The 20,631-nt window shown below is 46.6% G+C and overlaps 1 protein-coding gene across 1 annotated transcript; it reads right to left on the bottom strand.

Moving 5' to 3' along the window:
• Positions 1-2,772: 2,772 nt before the first annotated feature.
• LOC123346692 (butyrophilin subfamily 2 member A2-like) lies at positions 2,773-19,242 on the bottom strand. Its single transcript, XM_044984165.1, has 4 exons — positions 19,233-19,242; positions 16,319-16,666; positions 14,935-15,216; positions 2,773-3,284 (listed from the first exon to the last, which is right to left on the bottom strand). Exons 1-4 carry the CDS (start codon positions 19,240-19,242, stop codon positions 2,773-2,775), a joined length of 1,152 nt encoding a protein of 383 aa, XP_044840100.1.
• Between the last annotated feature and the right edge of the window lie 1,389 nt (positions 19,243-20,631).

Here is a 20,631-nt window from a genome sequence, read left to right as displayed (position 1 = left end):
ATTCCCGACTGACCGGTAGCTGTCTGGCATTGCAAGCTTCCAGAGGGCTGTTGCCACTCGCTTCTCAACTGTGAGGGCTGCTCTCATCTTGGTATTCTGGCGCTTCAGGGCAGGGGAAAGCAAGTCACAAAGTTCCATGAAAGTGCCCTTACGCATGCGAAAGTTTCTCAGCCACTGGGAGTCGTCCCACACCTGCAGCACTATGCGGTCCCACCAGTCTGTGCTTGTTTCCTGGGCCCAAAATCGGCATTCAATGGCTAGAACCTGTCCCATTACCAGCAGGATCTTCAAAGCGCAGGGGCCCCGCAGTTTGACAGAATTCTGTGTCCATGTCCTCATCACTCTCATCGCCGCTCTGCCATAGCCGCCGCCTCCTCGCCTGGCTTTGCAGGTCCCAGTTCAGCATTGACTGCACAAGAATGCGCGAGGTGTTTAAAACATCCATGATTGCTGTCTTGAGCTCAGCAGGGTCCATGCTTGCCGTGGAATGGCATCTGCACAGTTCACCCAGGAAAAAAGGTGCGAAATGGTTGACTGCTGCTGCTTTCACGGAGGGAGGGGTGAGGCTGTACCCAGAAGCACCAGCGGCAATGTTTTTTGCCCCATCAGGCACTGGGATCTCAACCCAGCATTCCAATGGGCGGGGGAGACTGCGGGAACTATGGGATAGCTATGGGATAGCTACCCACAGTGCAATGCTCAGGAAATCGACGCTAGCCTTGGTACATGGATGAACATCGCCGAATTAATGTGCTTAGTGTGGCCGCGTGCACTCGACTTTACACAATCTGTTTTAAAAAAACGGTTTCTGTAAAATCGGAATAATCTCGTAGTGTAGACATACCCTTAGTCTCAAATCTGCCCAGGAAAGGCGGGGTTAGAGATTTGGGAAATATTTGGGGAAAGGTAGAGTTTCAAGTGGCTCTCCCCTAATATTTGGAACATGCTTCGTGGTGACAACTTACTGTTAACCTAAGCTGGTAAATAAGCTTAGGGGGTCTTTCATGCAGGTCCCCTCATCTGTACCCTAATGTTCAGAGTGGGGAGGGAACCTTGACACCATCTTTTAGCTCATGGCCACCCTAGGAGAAGGGTGGGTTTTTTTTCAATGCAATTGCAAACACGAGGCAGTGATCTCATTATACAGTCCCAGTGGAGATGAAGCAAGTGATGCTTTCACCTCAGTGTAGCTAATCAAGCTGATCGTTAACCCTCCTAAACACCCCCAACCCACAGAATTCTTCTTGACCAGTTACAGTGAGGTGAAACCACCACTTGCCTTGTCTACACATGGATTGTACAATGAGAGAGAGAAACCTGCATCCTAGTGTAGACAAACCCTCAGAGACTGTCTCTCAGAGCAGGTCCCATCCCATGAAACCCCCCCCTGTGGACACCACAGCAATTGCTGATGGGCAGAAGAAATGTGAACAGCACAGTTCATATCTCTTTAGCCACCCTTGAATAAAATCAACACCTCTGGAAACAAAGAAGAGAGTCAGCACCATGTGTTCAGCCCCCTCCCACAGAGCCCAGCTGAGTAATTCCTGCTTGACATGGCTGCAGAGAGCACAAGGACAGAGCGCAGGCTGGATAGCAACATAACACAGTAAACCCCAGCTCATATCAGAGGGACATGCTGGTGTATTCCCTGTTGGTGCTGCGGGGACACAACCAAATAGGGAAGCAAATCCCACGACTCCGCTCCTAACAACTGCAGCTGGAAAATTCAAAAGGAACAAACCAGAATTGTCTTTCATGCTTTATTTACTATAAATACTCATCAGAGTGCAAAGGCGCTGAGAAGTAGCTTTAATACCAACAACGATGGAAAACAGACCCACGGGTTTTGGGAACAGTTATTTTTAATGAAACTAAAATGGAAACAAAGTCAAGGAAGTAACATATGAAATTAATGAGTGACAGTCGCACCTTCAGTGATGTTTTATAAATCTCTGTCCCTTTTCTTCTCCCTTCTCTGTCATATGGTTCATTTGTAGTCACCATTTTTCTAGCCCTCATTTCCCATCCCTGTTTATTTCTCTGTGTCTTCCCCTCTCCTCTGATCCCTTCACAGTTCATCCCCCTCATGTTCTCCATCATTCCCCGGAGTTTATCCCTTTCCCTCTCACTGCCTCTTGCTGTTTCCCCTCTTCAGAGTGTTTTCCTGTCCTTGTTTTGACATTTAATTTTCACCCCTTTCTCCAGGAGTCTCAGTTTATTTTGTTTTACTTTATCTTTTACTTTTGGGTTCTCTGTTCCCTCTGGTTCAGCCCCACCCACCCCTGCCCACAACCCAGTGTTACCAACTCCAGAACTTAATAATCATGAGTCAGAACCAAAAATCATGAAATTGACACTGCAAAACATGAGGGCTCAAAACAATATATAGCGTATCCTGCTTCATCTTCTGATTTTTGAACTCTCCCTGCCCATCCCGCATGTGTGTGACAATTACAGTGTTACCGGGTCTCCCGTAGTTACAAGGGAAGGTGATTGGGCCCCTGTGGCAGGAGCTCAGGCTGAGAGACCCCAATGAGATTGATTCATGCTGTGTCCCTGCCACCCCTACCTGCGCCTGTCCCCAGCCCAGCTGTTAGTTCTGCCCCCTGCCCAGCCCCCACCTCTGCCCCTCAGAGCCCATCCCCCCCTCCTGCAGCCCTATGGGGGCCATAGAGATGAAACGCCAGGGGCTGTGTAGATGGGAGTCTTCCAGAGTCATAGAGACTGGGGTATGAGAAGCTAGAGAGGCTGATTTCAGGGTCCCCAGTCTCAGGGACACAGTCTGAACCGGGATCCCAGCCCCACCCGGAACCAGGGTCGGATTCTCCCCCCTGGGACGGAGCCGGGCGGGAAAGTGAAGATCGGGGCCTCGTCACCAGCATCGATAAATGTCACCTGCCCCTGGTCACAGTCCAGACAAACCCGGATCCTGCTGGGGAACCGGCTCAGGGGCAGGGGGGTCACAGGGGAGGTGAGAGCCCGGAACTGACCCCACCACTGCACAGCCCAGATCCCCCGCTCAGGGCTAAGGCTGATCTCCCCCTTCCTCCCCACAGACTCTCTGGCCACCCCCATAGCCCAGAGTCCCCTACCCCCCACCTCCACCTTCCAGCAATGTCTCCCCGAGGTGAATCCCTCACAGCCCAGCACACAGGACCAATAGTCAAATCTCTCAGGGTTGTTGGGCAGATCCTGCCAGTTGTATTCCCATCTCACACTTTTCCGATCCTCAGACAGGAAGAGGTTGGGATGAGCCGTGTCTGGATCCAGAGTCACATTCGCTGGGGAGGGAGAATCAGAGCGTCAGGGGCAGAGCTCAGCTTCGGGGAGGGTTTGATAGTGTCAGTGACAGAATCTGCCCCAGCTGGAGAGTGATTCAGGGAATCTCCTTCCTCCAGGATTTACCCATCAGCTCTGAGGTCTCAGCAGAGTGCTGGGGAGTGTCACTCCCCTGGCAGAGATGGGTCAGTGACAGGGTGAAAGTATTGATTGGGCCAGGCCTGAGACTCTTTCCCCTCCTGCCCCCACTTCTCCCCAGGGAGGGGACTAGAGACTCTGGGAGCTCCCACAGATGGTACAACTCACTGAATAGTGACAGAGCTCCCCTCCCCCTCCCCATCTTAAATCTCACTGTGTCCCAGCTGCCCCTGTGCTGGACTTTGCTATGGGGCCTCCCCACTGTACCCAGCCTGCTCTGAAATGTCACAGCTCAGACAGTAACATGCCACATGGTACCAGGATTGAACATGCCAAGAATTTCACTGCTCAGCAGCAGTGACAACACAAAAGTACATTAGCATGAGGCAGGGAGTGAGAGGTCAACACAAGGGAAGGGGGTTCATGGTGGAATGAGGCAGAAGCTACAAGTGTGGGGGGAGCAGGGGCAGATTAGGGTTTTGTGGGACCCTGGGCCAGAGTATGTGGGGACCCCTCCCCACCCCTTCTGTCTGAAGTCCCTTCTGCTGGGGAAATGGGGTTGGGGGACAGGGGCTTGCCCTGCTCTGCCTGCCTGGAGCTCCAGTCGGAGAGTGGGGCAAGCCCCCACGCCCCGACCCCATTTCCCGGCTGGAGTGCTGGGTGGGTGGAGCAGGGCAAGCCTGGTAAGCCCCTGAGCCCTGATCCCATTCTCTGGCAGGAGTGCTGGGCAGGCAGAGTGGTTCGGGGTGCAGAGACACCCATTTTTCATGAGTGCCTCAATTGGGCAGGGCCCCTGGGCACAAACCCAATTGGCCTAATGGCTAATCTGCCCCTGAGGGGATGTGTAGAATAGGTGGCTGGTGAAAAGAGGGAGAGAGTCATGCTAGTGATGGGAGGCTAAAGTGATGTCCCATTTACCAGAGACAGGAGAATGCTGAGATCATGGTCAGGGGCGGCTTCAGGCTTTTTGCTGCCCCAAATAAAAAAAAAGAAAAAGAAAAAAAACAGAGTGCTGCCCCTTGAAAAGTGCTGCCCGCAAAGAGCCGGCTGCCCTAGAGTGCCGCCCCTTAAAAAGAGGAATGCTGATGCCTAGAGCCAGCTCTGATCATGGTGGATGGAGACAGGAGAAAAGAGACAAGCTCACAGCTCTGATCACAGGAGCTCCCCAGATGTGTATAATGGAGCCAGAAGAGCATCTGTTTGTGATCAAGGCTCTGTTCCCCTGCTGGAGACTGGAGCAAGGGTCGCACACAGGCACAGTCTCTGCTCATCCCATCAGTGTGGGGTCATTGCAGAGCTCCTGGCCTTCTTCAGAGGGGAAAAGATGAAGGAAGAAACAGAGAGAAATTGGAGATCAGCCATCAGCTCAGGGAGATAAAACAAACTCCCCCTGGAGAAGTGGTTGTGGAGGTACATGTCCCACTGGATCTGTACCGTGAAATGAGGATGCTGGGGAGCTCTGCCTTGAACTATCACATCCACTCCCACATTCAAAGAAAAAGAGGCACATTGCCTCATAATGACTGGTATTTGTACATTGATAAAATATGATCTTTAGTTACCTTCTTCTATAGGTGCCACAGATCTTCTCCACCCTAAAAACAACCAAATAATTAGAGATGGGAGATGATCTGAACAAGTATTGCATGAGTCAATATTGTACAAACACTGAAGGGAAAAGAAAGTTCTAAGTTCATCAGAACTCCACTGGGTTGCATGTGTCTCTTTCCCAGGGTGGATCTTCACTGCAGAGTTAGACCAGGATCTTACCTGGTTATTGCCCCAGTCTGTTTATTGTGCAAACATAAAACTCTGACTCAAGTTTGTTGGTACTTTACACCCAGGTTGGCTGACAAGACTTTGGGTAGAGGCTGTAGCCAGGTACCACTTTAATTCAGTTTGGTTACATGCCCACTTTGCAATGTGGAGGGAGGTTAACCATCTCAGGGGCTGATAGTCCTTCAGTGCCTTCCCACAATTCCTCCCGGGCCATATTTTCTTGGCCACTGTCTACTTTATTACTGTACTGCTTATCAGTTTTTCGAACTAGCTGTTGGTGTGAAATTCATCCAGTTTGGCCTTTACTTTAAAAAACACCACCACCACCCTCCAAAAAAATGATGATAATAATAATAAAAAGCAAATCAACAAAAAATGCTTTCCTATTGGAATGATTTTAAAAATTATATTTAAATGCAAACAACTCCACCACAATTAAACAAATGGCCACATGAGATTCCAAATTGGTACAAAAAGTTCTTTTCTGATGAAGGATAATGACACTTACTTATTTCGTTATCTCGTTTGTCTAAAAAATAGAGAAATAAATATATACTTTGTTAGGCATTTCCCTTTTCTTATGTTTTATTTCTCTTTATCATCTATATGACAGTGAGGGCTGAGAGAAATCAACCTCCTTTTCAGGACATCAGATGAGAGGTTCCAGTGGCACCTTTTGATCTTAAATTCTGTGACTCCATGACTCTATTGCTTATCAGTTTTACAAATTAGCTTTTGGTGTGAAATCTCTCCAGTTTAGCACTTCCCCACATTTAACAGAATTACACTAACCCTTCCAAAAAAGAATAGTAATAAAAAACAAGAAAACAAATAAAAAAAGGTTTCATATTGCAAGAAAATTGTAAAAATCAATTTAAAAGCGAACAACCCCACAACAATTAAACCAGCTCCCACATGAGGATCCCATTAGCTACAAAATATTTCCTGTCAGAGGAAAGATATTGACACTTACCAATTTCTATATGTAGTTTGCCTAAAAATTAAATAGAAATACACGTTTGTTTCCTTTTTCTAATGTTTCTAATGTTTTATTTCCCTTTATCATCACTATGACCGTCAAGATGGAGAGATTATTTCTATTCAATCACCTCATCAGGAGATCAGACTAGACCAGTGGTCCCCAAACTTTTCCTGTCGCACCCCCATTTCCAGTAATGGAATCTCTGTGTGACCCCACCCCCATTACTGCATAGTTGGCTCAGCAGAGGAGCTTGGGCTGAAAGCGGAGCTGGGCAAAGAACTGGGGATAAGAGCAGAGCTGGGAATAGAGGTGGAGCTGGCCTGGGGGCAGAGAGGGAATGAGGGCAGAGCTGGGCTGAGGGCGGAGCAGCGGGTGGGGTGGAGCTGCAGCTGCGGGTGGAGCAGAAGACCGAGTGGAGCTGCTGCTAGGATCGGAGCTGGGCTGAGGGCAGAGCAGGGCTGAGTGGCACTCCCTCTCTACCCCCCTTGTGGGGGCTGGCCTGGGTCCTGCTGCGCACCCCCTGAACATTCCTCCACACACCCCTAGGGGCGTGTGTTCCACAGTCTGGGGAACACTGGACTAGAGGATCCGGTCATTCCTTCTGGTCTTAAACTCTGTGACTGTATGACTCTATTGCAGGGGTCGGCAACCTTTCAGAAGTGCTGTGCCAAGTCTTCATTTATTCACTCTAATTTAAGGTTTCGCGTGCCAGTAATACATTGTAACATTTTTAGAAGGTCTCTTTCTATAAGTCTATATTATATAACTAAACTCTTGTATGTAAAGTAAACAATGTTTTCAAAATGTTTAAGAAGCGCCATTTAAAATTAAATTAAAATGCTGATCTTATGCCGCCAACCTGCTCAACTCGCTGCCAGCCTGGGGTTCTGTTCACCTAGGCTGGCAGCGGGCTGAGCAGGGCCTGCGGCTGGGACCCCAGACTTGGGCATGGAGTTTTCAGGGGTCAGGGCAGAGGGCTGGGGTGGGGGTGGGGGTTCAGGGATGAGGGCTGGGGTGTGTGTGGGGAGTAGGGCAGAAGGCTGGGTGTGTGGGGGGGTCAAGGGTCAGGGCAGAGGACTGGTGGGGTGTGGGGGATGCAGGGCAGAAGGCTGAGTGTGTGTGGGGGGTCAGGGCAGAGGGATGGGGCTGTGGGGATGCAGAGAAGAAGGCTGGGTGTGTGTTGGGCTGGGAGGGGTTCAGGGCAGAGGTCTGGGGGGTTTGAGGGTGCAGGGAAGAAGGCTGTGTGTGAGGTGGTTCAAGGGTCAGGGCAGAGGGCTGAGGGGCATGGGGGCTGCCAGGCAGAATGCTGAGTGTGTGGGGGGGTCAGGGCAGAGGGCTGGGGGGTGTGGGGAGTGTAGGACAGAAGACAGTGGGGGGGGGTCAGGGCAGAGGGCTGGGGTGCTTGGTCCGTAGGGGTGCTTCCATGGCTCAGGGTAGGGGGCTGGAAGAGATATGCCCTGTTCCACCCCTTTCTCTCAGGCTCGACCCCTACCTCTCTCTGTCTCCTCTAGGGGACTGCCTGCACGCTGCCGCTCTTTCCCCACCCCTCGCAAGGGCCATCAGCTGATCTGCGCAGGGACGGAGAGGGGGCAGGGCAGGAAAGCACCACGCTGGGGGAAGAAGCGGGGGAGGGGGAAGCTTGGTTGCTGCAGAACCAAGCTTCTGCCTCCCGCACCCACAGAGGAGAGCAGTGGACAGGGGGGCTGAGTGGGGCTGGGGGCCAGGACTGCGGCAGGTGGCTGCATGCCGCTCAAAATCGGCTTGCGTGCTGTGTTTGGCACACGTGCCGCAGGTTGCCCGACCCCTGCATGAACCATTCTGCTTAGCCCAGAGCCCAGCCAAGCTGCAGTGAACCCCATTGTTCAAGCTCTGTCTGTCTCACTGTCTGATCTCCTTGGTCAGATTCCAGATGTCCTGGTGACTGGATTTGCCATTGTTTTTTCACATACTACATCGATATGGGGACACATGCTTAGACAGCTAGGCAACACCCACATTTATGTCTCTTGGCCTGCCCTTAGATCAAACAGTCCTTTCCCCGCTACTGGGTAACAATGCCACATATAGTGGTGTGAGGCTGGGCCGGTGAGGTTAAGCCACCAGCAGGCTGAGTGATCCAAAAAGCAACCCTTAAGGACATATTCAAAAAGTATTGAAATGGTAAATAGGGCCATTCCTTATAGCTAGCTATCAAAGCCATGTTAAATAGACTAGAGTCCTTGAAACGTAGGCCCATATTGTTAGAGAATCAGGAATAGATACTTTTTGTATTTGTCTGGGTTTACCTATATCTTGTTAGTAGTTTAGTAATGTGATCTAATTAGCTTGTAGATGCCAAACTTCTCTTCCTGTCTATGATGTTTCATTACTGTATTCTATTGATTCAGAAATCATATGGAGATATTATCATTTAGATGGAACATGTGGTGTAATAATATTATTAGCTTCATTTCTCTTTGAAATTTGTAATAAAACTTCCTGTGAACTGTCTGAATGGTTAGTTGCCTTATGCTAATGAATGCAACTAGTTACCAGTGTATGCCTCGGAAACAGATTAGCATTGAAGCAACATTGTACATTACCTATTCTTCATTCAAAGAAAGCCTGCTGTGATCATTTGCTGCCAAGAGGCTTATCTGCTGAACTTCAGCTATAAAGATGATCTCAGGCCTGATCCTTGGTATCTCCGACCTGCTTAAACTTTGTCAGGGAAAGTCTGAGTTGCAAGACTGAGATCTTCAAGTCTACCCTGGATTATCCCTGCAAATGCTCATGGAAAAATTAAAACAAACTCTGCACCCGGACTGCCTATTGGACTACAAGCTATTGAACTGAGTCTAGAAGAGTTTTTGTAAATCAGCAAATTTACCACCTCTGCTATGAAACTGACCAATTAACTTAACTCATATCTGTATGCATCTTGATCTGTTAACCATAGTAACTGTCTTTCTTTTTTCTTTTTATTAATACATCTTAGATTAATTAATAAGGATTGGCTGTAAGCATGTATTTGGGTAAGATCTGAAATATTAATTGGCCTTGTAGGTAACGTGTCCGATCTCTTGGGACTGGTAGAACATTATATATGGTAAATAAGATTTTAAGTAACCTTTGCTATATTAGAGTTGGCTGTCTGGGTGGGAGCCCAAGTCTCGATTGCTTAAAGGGACCTGTATTTTGGCTTCTTGATAACCAGGAAGGTATTACAGAAACTGTTTGGTTACTGGCTTGGTGAGATCTAATTATAGAATAAACCTTGATTTGCCCTGATTGAGCAATTTCAGTGTAGCCCCTCCAGCAACCCTGGTCAGAAACGGAAACCAAGGCACACATAAGATTAAAAAAATATTACAGAAAATTCCCACTTCATCACACCTTCATTAACAAACCAGACTTCTACAGACTCTTTTGAAAACTCTGAGACCAAAAGCTGGTCTATGCTGAAAACTTACACTCCTGAGACACATTGCTAAGCTGACCTAACCCCCTCACTGGAAGGACTTTTGAGGGGAAAGGTCTCTGGAAACATCCAAAAGGTCCAGCCTATCACACACCCCTTCCGCTCCCCCACCCCCATCCCCACCGCCAATATATATACAGACATAAAAATAAATCAATGAAACAAACAATCCCATATACAATGGTGTATCTGTGGTCAAAACTTCTATGAGTGGGAAAAGGGAAACTGAAACTTACCGACTTCTTCTGTAAGTTTCCCTTAAAAATACAGAAATAAATATAAATTATTCTCATCCCCTTGCTTCATGAAACAGTGCTAAAAGACAACATCCTCTAGGTACAAAATTCATTAGGATGGATGCACATCTGATTTATTTGGAAATTGGACAGACTTTCTTTGTAGATGAAGTTCACCTGGGCATGGACAGCTGAGCCTGAGTTATGTGAAAGTTGTTATGATTTTTTCCCTAACTGAGGAACAAATGTGTTTATTTACTGATTTATCACTGGGACATTTCTACACAGCCCATTACTATAATGTCAAGGTGCACTACACTTTATTAGCAAAAAAGAGATTTGAAGTCCAGATATGAGAGACTAGGCTTTGCAGAACCTTGTCTCAAGTGGGACCCGAGAGAAGACAGTAGTAATCCCCGAAGAACTAGCAGGAGGGGGAGACGAAGGATTTAGCAGAACACAGATGTGTCTGCTATGATCGGATTCTCTGGTTCAGTTCTATTGCCCCAAACCCTCCTCCTCCTTTTCACCCCACACCCCCACACCTCTGCTGCCACCCTCTATCAATAAATTCACATGCATTCTTCTTCTTTATAAAAGAACAAGGTCCGCAGATCATATGTTCTTTTAATATAAAATTATTAAATTGCTCTTTATTCATTTATTTATTAGAATAAAGCCTTTATTTACAGTATATTTCTCCCTCTAATATTTACCTTTCATTTTAAAGAGATAAGCAGCGAGGCCAATGAAACCAAAAAGACCCACCAGGATCACACTCAGAGCCACCTTCCAGGGAGTCACCCTCAGGAAAAAGGAATCTGAAAAACAAAACACCCAAAACCTGTCTTCATTTGGAATTGCTGACTACAGTCAAATATTTTTATTCCATACAACTTCGTAAATGGTGCCCAGCATGATTCGTGTGAGACAAGAGTGAAAGAATGACTATGTCTACACTACACAAAATACCAGAAACTGATTTTAAAAATGGCTCCAACCAATACCAATATATCCTTCAAAAAACAGACCTGATTTGATTCATTATTATTCAGAGGGCCAGAGAGTTCAGGGGAAAATTCTCTACTCATAAAACCCCGTTGACTTCAATAGAGTTACTCCAGCAAAGAATTTGGCCCCCAGTGTTCAGCAACATTCAGAAATTGCCAGATTAATTTAGCATATTTTTGAAAAATCCACTATTGCCCCAAAATATTTGGAGAAATCATAATCAGAGTTTTTCTGAACATTTGTGCAGGAAACTAATTAATTTTCATTGGCTGTTCTTTTGTTCACAGTGATACAGTCATCTACCCAGGATAGAATTTTCAAATGCACCTAAAGCCTTCTGCACATATGGTTTGTGCCTAAGAACATAAGAATGGCCATACTGGGTCAGACCAAAGGTCCATCCAGCCCAGTATCCTGTCTACTGACTGTGGCCAATGCCAGGAGCCCCAAAGGGAGTCAACCTAACAGGCAATGATCAAGTGATCTCTCTCCATCTCCACCCTCTGACAAACAGAGGCTAGGGACACCATTCCTTACCTATCCTGGCTAATAGTCATTAATGAACTTAACCTCCATGAATTTATCTAGTTCTCTTTTAAACTCTGTTATAGTCCTAGCCTTCACAGCCTCCTCAGGCAGGGATTCCCACAGGTTTACTGTGCGCTGTGTGAAGGAGAACGTCTTTAATTTGTTTTAAACCTGCTGCTCATTAATTTCATTTGGTGGCCCCCAGTTCTTATATTATGGGAACAAGTAAATAACTTTTCCTTATCCACTTCCTCCATGTCACTCACAATTTTATATACCTCTATCATATCCAGGGATGAAAGTAACTCACAGGATTTACCAGTAAGGCCGGAGTCCTGGGGTGGGGTTGGGGAGGTGGCCTCATCCGGAAGAGGCTTGGCACCAGCTGTGGCTGGGAGTCCCAGGGCCTTTAAATCACCCAGGGGGCTCCCAGCTTCAGAAGTGGCTGGTAGCCCATGGGGCGAACTAAAGGGCCTGAGGCTCCAGCCGCTGTGGAGCTCCGGGCCCTTTAAATGCTGGCCCCAGCCCGCCCGTCAAAGCTGCGGGCAGGATTTTAAGGGCTCCTCCGGGCTCCCTGCCATGGTGGGGAGCTCGGAGAAGCTCTTTAAATCCTGGCCCCAGCCCAGCTGCCGGAGCTGCGAGCCAGGATTTAAAGGGCTTGGGTCTCTCCGACCCAAGCCCTTTAAATCCCCGCCACAGAAGCCGATGCAGTCCGGCACGGCGTACTGGCTCTTGCCAGTATGCCGCACCAGACTGTACCAGCTTACTTTCACCTCTGATCATATCTCCCCTTAGTCTCCTCTTTTCCAAGCGGAAAAGTCCTAGCCTCTTTAATCTCTCCTTATATTGGACCTGTTACAAACCCCTAATCATTTTAGTTGCCCTTCTCTGAACCTTTTCTAGTGCCAGTATATCATTTTTGAGATGAGGAGACCACATCTGTACTCAGTATTTGAGATGTGGGCATACCGTGGATTTATATAAAGGCAATAAAATATTATCCATCTTACCCTCTATCCCTTTTTAAATGATTCCTAATATCCTGTTTGCTTTTTTGACCGCCACTGCACACTGCATGGACATCTTCAGAGAACTATCCATGATGACTCCAAGATCTCTTTCCTGATTCGTTGTAGCTAAATTAGCCCCCATCATATTGTATGTATCATTGGTGTTATTTTTTCCAGTGTACATTACTTCACATTTATCCACATTAAATTTCATTTGTCATTTTGTTGCCCAATCACTTAGTTTTGTGAGATCTTTTTGAAGTTCTTCACGGTCTGCTTTGGTCTTAACTATCTTGAGCGGTTTAGAATCATCTGCAAACTTTGCCACCTCACTTTTTACCCCTTTCTCCAGATCATTTATAAATAAATTGAATAGGATTGGGCCTAGGACTGACCCTTGGGGAACACCACTGGTTACCCCTCTCCATTTTGAAAATTTACCATTTATTCCTACCCTTTGTTCCCTGTCTTTTAACCAGTTCTCAAACCATGTGAGGATCTTCCCTCTTATCCCATGACATAAGAGCCTTTGGTAAGGGACCTTGTCAGACCCTCTCATGTGGCCATTCTTAAATTGGTTCAAGAGTTGACAGCATATGAGGGTTGCACCTATTTCAATAAATTAATGCACAAAACCTTAAATCATAAATCAGCTTAATAGTGCCCTATCTCTGTTTAGCTTCAGTTGGTAAGGAACTGACTGAAGCTAAATCTATATATGGCACTCTGACAACTTAGTTAATCAGTGCTACTCACTTCGGTGAACACTCATATAAGTTTCAATCAGTGCAACTTTTGTGTGTAGACAAGATATAGTGAGGGGGTGTGGCCTCTCTCGAACCCAGAGTGGGAGGAACCACCCTCTGTGCCCAGCTGGGTGGAACTAGACCTGCCTTACTCCTTCCATTGGAAGTGCATAAGCATAACAGGACATACAAAAGACAGAGCCTCTAGCTCAGTTGGGGCCAAGACACTGAGGGAGACATAGGGGAAAAATCGGTGGGTGCTCTTCACCCATCGGCAGCTCCCCGACCCCCCCCCCACCCCAGCTCACCTCCTCTTCCGCCTCCTCCCATGAACACACCGCCAACTCCTGCTTTTCCCCGCTCCCTCCCAGCGCTTCTATGAAACAGCTGATTCGTGCGGCAAACCTGGGAGGGAAGGGGGAGAAGAAGGAATGTGACATGCTTGGGTAAGGAGGTTGGGCCAGGGCAGGGATTTGAGGAGGGGATCAATAGGGGCAGGGAGGGGGCAGAGTTGGGGTGAGGCTGGGGTTGCGAGCACCCACCGGCACCAGTAAAAGTTGGTGCTTGTGGAGGGAGACAGACATTTCCTGCTCACTCCAGGCTGCTGACTCTACTGCTGAGCCCAAAGACATCCTGCTCGCCGCTGGAGGAGATGGTCCAGGTACATCCTGAAGGGAGGGTAGGAAGTGGGCCAGGGACAACCAAATTCAGCCTGGCTGTAGTACTGCCTGACGCATGGTCGGTGTGTTGCAGATGGATTCCCCAGTGACAGAATACTCCACCACTGTTAAGGCCCTTGGTTGGGACCTGGTGGAGTCAGTTGGGCCTGGCCACCCCCTGTCATCCACCCGTGCGGTGGCAGCCTACGCTCTCAGGGTCAAGTGGCTTGTACTAGAACTGGGATGCCCGACTACTGGGTCTGCTCTGTCCCCACTTGAGGGCCCAGAGCTGACTGACTATGGTGTCTGCTCTACTCCTGCCTAAGGGCCAGAGCATATGGACTCCAGGGAGGCTCTGTTCCTGCCTAAGGGCTGGAACCTGTTGACTATTTGGGGTTCAGCCATGTTAGATTGGTTGAGACGTGAATGTCTGTTTGCTAATTTCTCCTGACACTAGGCAGCAATCTCGACAGTAGAGTGTGATGATGTGGCCTCCCTCCAATCCAGAGGGGGAGGGACGACTGCCACACCACTACACTAGAGTAAAATAAGTCCCTTTGTGGATCTGGATTGAAGTGGTAAGGAGCACAAGTCCCATTGAACATCAGTAGAAACAACATAACATGACTTAGGTGACATTTCATACAACAAGTAATGAACAATGAGGTGGTGCAGTGACAAGATCATAAAGAAGCCACAGTACAAAATTTACCACACTCAAAAAATCATTAAGGTGAAGTTAAGTTTGCAGGAACATATTGTGTCAGTGGATTAAGTGAAAATTTCTTCTAAAAAATGCTGGAAGATTTGTGTGTGTGTGTGTGTTTGTATATGCATGTGTGTTTGCATGCTAAAATATCAGGAAAGTCAGATTTAACATTAAATTTACATGGAATCCAAAACTTTCATTTTCTGAATAATCACAATTAAGGAAATCAAATTACCTAAACTGTGATCCCATAAAGACACCAGCCTCCCATCTTCTGTGTTTGTATGTGGATTATGAAATATCCACCACACACGTTTCAGTTCTTGTTTTCCTGTTTTGTTTTGTTTTGTTCTGGTGGTGATGAGCTCAGTGTGGGATTTGGATGGTTACTCACCTGCTATATAAACTGCTGATTCCTTTTCTTGATTGAGAACGGTGTTCCTGATGCAACAGGACAAGTTTTGGTTTGAATGTTTTTTCACAATGAGAGCAGTTTCTATTCCAAACAGGTTGTTATCGCCTCGGGATGTTGTTTCAGAGAGTGATGGTAAATGTCGTCCATTGAGATCTCTCCACAGCATCTCAGGCTCTGGGTACCAGCCAGCTGATTGACAAATCACTCGGATCCCTCCATCCTGGTGACCTTCAACAGAGATGAGAGGAGCAGAGCCCAGACCTAAGGGGAAATACATAAAGGTGTCAATACCATATGTCAATAAAGCAGAAGGGACAGTTTGTGGAACCCTTACTCACACTAGAAAGCACTAATTCATGCAGGGTAGTCAGTAGAAAGCATAAATTAATACTGGAATCTCTGAAATCCCAGTGCTCATGGACACATAAAAATGTGAACAAATATTTACAATAATTTCACTGAGTCAGTAGGAGATATTTTCATCTCAACACAGGTGCAACTGAGTGCTGAGCACCTTTGAAGATATGACCACTTCATTTAGGTACCTGAATTGGATCTGAACTTTTTCAACATATGATCATTAGTGCATTAGATAAATATGTTTCTTTTAAAAAAACCCTAACTTGTGTCATGGTTACAGTGTCAAAGCAGCAGGGGAGAAATGCTGAGTTTTGTCTAAGAGTGGTAAATACATAATTTTCCCTCCCCACTGTGGCATTCTGCACTCCACATTCACATAATATGATTATGGTGTGATTATGATATAATTATGTTTCATCTTATACAAGATGTGTCATGTAAGGTGTCAATGAAAAAGGTATGATTTGCTGAGAATGGTTATCCCATTTGTATGCATGTATTATTTTTGTATTTGGAGTTATGAATATTGACTAAGGGTGGCAAATATGTAACTCCTCACCACTACCAAAAGCATTCTACAGTCTCAGCAAATAAGAAGGCTGCATTTGATTTTAACGACACCCCTAAGTAACAGCCAAAAGTGAACGCATAAGAAGGCCATAAACATCTGTCAGTCCCACCTTAGCCACACATCCTAGAAATGACTGCAGTGCAACTGGAAGGCCATATGTGTCCAGAAGTCCTTTCCCTCTTCACGAAAGACCCCTTTGGGAGTTAATCAAGATTGGGCAAGAAAGGACCTTGGACATCCTGAAAATGTTTTTAATAACAAGTTGGGAAAGTTTCCAGCATATTTTCTCTAGTGTGAAAGTGGCTGTTTGATGAAATTTAGATACACTGCATTATTGTAAAATATATCACAGGTAGGGAATCACAGTTGTTGTAACAGGAAGGAATAAAGCCTGGAGCCCACACACAGTTAAGACTGATACAAGCTACTGACCTGCTACCTGCAGTTCCAATATGGTTTCTTCATAAAAAGTATCGTCTTGAACAAAACACAGGTATTGTCCTTCATCAGAATGTCTGATATTAAGAATCCTCAAGGGAATGTTTCCATCTGTGAGTCCTGCTTTTAAAAGCTCTGTTCTTCCCCGATACTCTGGAATCTGCCCTTCATACTGATCCTTCCCACCACGATACAGATGCACAAAGGATGACAACTGAGATCGGTACCATCTCACCTCCATGTTTGCAGCGCTCATCCGGGGGGACAGGTGACAGGTTAACACAGTCTCCTGACCCAGGATGGCAGTGACAGGGTCACGGGGTCCAATCACTGTGAACTTTGCTGGAAAATGCACCAGTACAAAAACAAGAAAAGCAGCTCAGAGGAAAGAAGGAATTTGATATGAAGGACATGGCCAACAGGTTCCATTTCAGACAAACTTTCCAAAAAGTTCAGCCAGAGGCAGACACTCAACATGGACCATTTCAGCATGAATATTTAAGAGAGAGCAGCAGGACGGGGGCTTTGTTATAAGAACACTCAGCCTCGGTGCATGGCACAGGCACAGAGCACTGAGATGGGGCATGGAGCTGATAAAAGACAAGATTGGTGCATGGCCCGGGCACAGAACATGGACACTGTTGGGAGCTGAGAATTGGTAGATTCAGTGCATGACATAGGTACACAGCAGGGCTGCCCAGAGGGAGGTGGCAAGTGGAGCAATTTGCCCCAGGCTCGGGGCCCCACAGGGGCCCCCATGAGAATTTTTCAGGGCCCCTGGAGTGGGGTCCTTCACTCTCTCTGGGGGCCCCGGAAAACTCTCGCAGGGCCTGGGCCCCCAGAGTTTCCTCCCTTCCGGGTCTTCAGTGGCAATTCAGCAGCAGGAGGGTCCTTCCGCCCCGGTACCTGCCGCCGAAGTGCCAGGTCTTCGGTGACAATTCGGCGGTGGGGTCCCCTGCTGCCGAAGACCCCAGGCCCTCTTAAACTTCTGGGCAGCCCTGGCACACAGTGCTGACACAGGGTGGGAAGCTGAAGATGGATGTGTTCAGTCCATGGCAGAGTCACACATCAGAGAAACTGGGGCAGAGAGCTGGGAATGGACATGCTTGTTGTATAGCTGAGACAAGCTCACCATTCAACAGGTTGTTTTTCTAAGTGCTCTCAAATTGACACACTTACTGACATTGCCATCAAATTTGCTGGGCCTCACCAGGAATAAGGGTAGGGTTGGTCAGCCATATTTGGTGTTCTTTTACCAAGGTTCTCTTGAGACAGTCCTATTGCTAGAGCCAATTGTTGGACTATTATGGTTCAACACTTCACATGCTCAAGAGACCAAATAACCAAACATAGCAAAAATTATTGTCTAAAGACAAAACAGTGCACTACGAAAAGGAGACATCCGTACCCTCCTCCTGGGAAGCAATTCTTATCTTGCAGCGTGCTCACCTTACACAGAAGGTGTGCTTGAAAAATACACCGCAAACCCACTTATCGCATGGCAGTTTACAAGTGAGAAAGCACTTTATACATCCCCTAAGATCCAACCCACCAGTTTCTGAACTTGTTGTTCTGTACCTTCCTTGACCCTGTTTTGGATACCACATTCCAAACCAGGTGGGTGTTGAGGTACATCCCAACCAGTGCTAGGACACACCTTTCATGGCTTTCATAGGCTTCCTATTTCCTATTGTGAACACTAACAGATTTATAGAGTTGTGGGATATTTGATATTGGGGAACAGAATTGTGGGAAGAGCATAATACATTCAGTTAACTTCCCAACACTCTCTCTCTCTCTCTCATGTATATTATAGGACTACCGTGCACATAATGCCTAATAATATGGTGTATAGTACACCTAACATATATGTATTAGCGAACAGGCCCAATTTAAAAAGTCACATGACATCAATATATTCTGGTTCTTCTTATGTTTTTGTGCACATTAGTCTCAAACTATGGCTCTGATCTTTTTTACATCTGAAACCCACTAAGTTATTGGATTTTATTATTGTTATTATTAAACTCTTCAATAAGTGTCCACCCAATGCTTGGGCATCTTTCACAATCTTTTAAAAATACTTGTGTGAAGAAACAGACCTGGGCACTATCCCAGGTGCAAATAAAATAACCCAGCAGCAACACAATCAGGGTATAACCCTTCTGCCAGGCCAAGCTGACAGCAGCAAGGTTTGGGTTCAGTACATAGAGGTTCCCTTTCAACAATACAATGCAAAACTAGCTTGAGCCCCCACCCAATGACCTAGGAAAATTACACACAGACCCTGTGGCCCCTCAAAAAAAAACATACTTCCTCTCTTGCAATCACAGAGTATTATCATAGCAAAAATCTTTAATAACATAAGGTAAATGGCACAACATTAAATTGGGAAAACAGCACAACTAGAGTTCTTAAACACAAAGCATACAGCCAAAAACCCACCACCAAGCAGACTAGACCCCAACTATTCCCACACTTCCACATATAACTACCGGCCTCATGTCCCTTGCCTAGCGAGTGCTACTTAGGTGAGGGTGAGTCCCTCAGTCATAAAATGCCAAGTACAGTTCTACTGTCCTTGATTCACAGAACCAGGATAACAACAGCAGCCAAAGTGACCATTTGGCCCAGCAGTCCCATCATGCTAGGAAGGGTGGGTGTGCCCATGCAAATAAGATCAGACCCAGAAGTCCTTTTCCACAGCTCACCACCAGATGTCAGGGTAGAGCCTGTTCTGACTCTGCTTACAAGGGCAAAAATTGAATGAAGAAGGTGCTGATCTTGCTATGTGGTTAAGTTTACACACTGAGTAGTTACATTGACTTTGAGTGAAGCATGTTGTCAAGACACTACAGGGGCCTAAATAAATCCTCTAAGAAACAGCAGACACGGGGTGGATTCCTACCTGATTCCATCTTGTGAACATAACAAGTAAAGAAGAAAACAATGAAACCGGGGAGAGGGAAGCTGGCTCTGGAGCTGTTGCAGAATGAGAGAATCTTCATCTTCACTGTAACTTGGTCTAGACAACAGGAAGAAGGAGGAAAAATCTTATCACAGTGAGCATAACACTGATTAACATTAAATTATTAAAGTCAAACATTAAAATCAAACATTTTTTTAAACAACTAACAAAATCATCTTAAGCACAGGATTTGGTGGTGATATGGGACTTCAACTACCCAGACATCTGTTGGGAAAATAACACAGCAGGGCACAGATTATCTAACAAGTTCTTGGAATGTATTAGAGACATTTTTTTATTTCAGAAGGTGGAGAAAGCTACTAAGGGGGAGGCTGTTCTAGATTTGATTTTGACAAATAGGGAGAAACTGGTTGAGAATTTGAAAGTGGAAGGCAGATTTGGTGAAAGTGATCATGAAATGATAGAGTTCATGATTCTAAGGAATGGTAGGAGGGAGAGCAGCACAATAACAATAATGGATTTCAAGAAGGCAATGTGATAAATGAAGGCAGGGGGGAGGGGCAGGGCTGGCCTTACCATGAGGTGAACTGAGGCAGCCGCCTCAGGTGCCAGACTGTGGGGGGGAAGAAGGGAGAGAAGGGGAGGGGGCGCCACTAGCACCCAGAGTGTAGAAAATTGTGTTGGCTGCTGGTGCATATGTATTCTCTCTGCTCTAGATGCACAGAGATGGTGGAGTGCTGTGCTGGAGGAAGGAGGGCATAAGAGACATAACAGGCAGGAAGGAGAAAAGGTGAGAGGGAATAACAGAAAGCAGCAAGAGCTTCAGGGAGAGAGAGGAGGAAAAGCCTCTTATGTACCTTTCTAGCACCCCCAGGAGCCTGGACTGATTAACACCAGCTTCTCAGGGAGCTTCCTGTTTCCTGCTGCTTCCCTGGACACACCTGAGGAGTAGAGGCCATCAACTGAAGTAGTAGGAGCCAGTTAGGCCCTTAAGATGATGATATTTTCCCTCACTCAGGCCCTGCTACCAGCTTGCTTATTTGTCCCCTTCAATTAAGTGTTGAGAGCCACTATAGCTGGCACAGAACAGCAGTCATGAGTGAAAGAATACACCCCTCTGGGGCAGCATTCAGAAAAAGAAAGCAAGCAAAGGAAGCTTTTCTATCTAAGCAGGAAGGAGCTCTCCTGAGATACATAGACACAAATGTTCACAGTGAGCCTTCCGGCCCCAGTGAGGATGTGAGTGGTGAGGAGATGCCTGATCTTCCAGTTAGTCAGAGTGCAGGTGATCTGGCAGCTACTGCAGCATCCATATCTCCATCTCAAATGGATGTAAACATGCACATTCCTGAAGAAAAGAGGAGAGTGTGGTGGAGGC

This window comes from Mauremys mutica, chromosome 12 (genome assembly GCF_020497125.1).
Source record: "Mauremys mutica isolate MM-2020 ecotype Southern chromosome 12, ASM2049712v1, whole genome shotgun sequence".
Classification (NCBI taxonomy): Eukaryota; Metazoa; Chordata; order Testudines; family Geoemydidae; genus Mauremys; species Mauremys mutica.
Note: the sequence above shows the minus strand (reverse complement) of the source record. Positions and strands in the feature narration are given on the sequence as shown.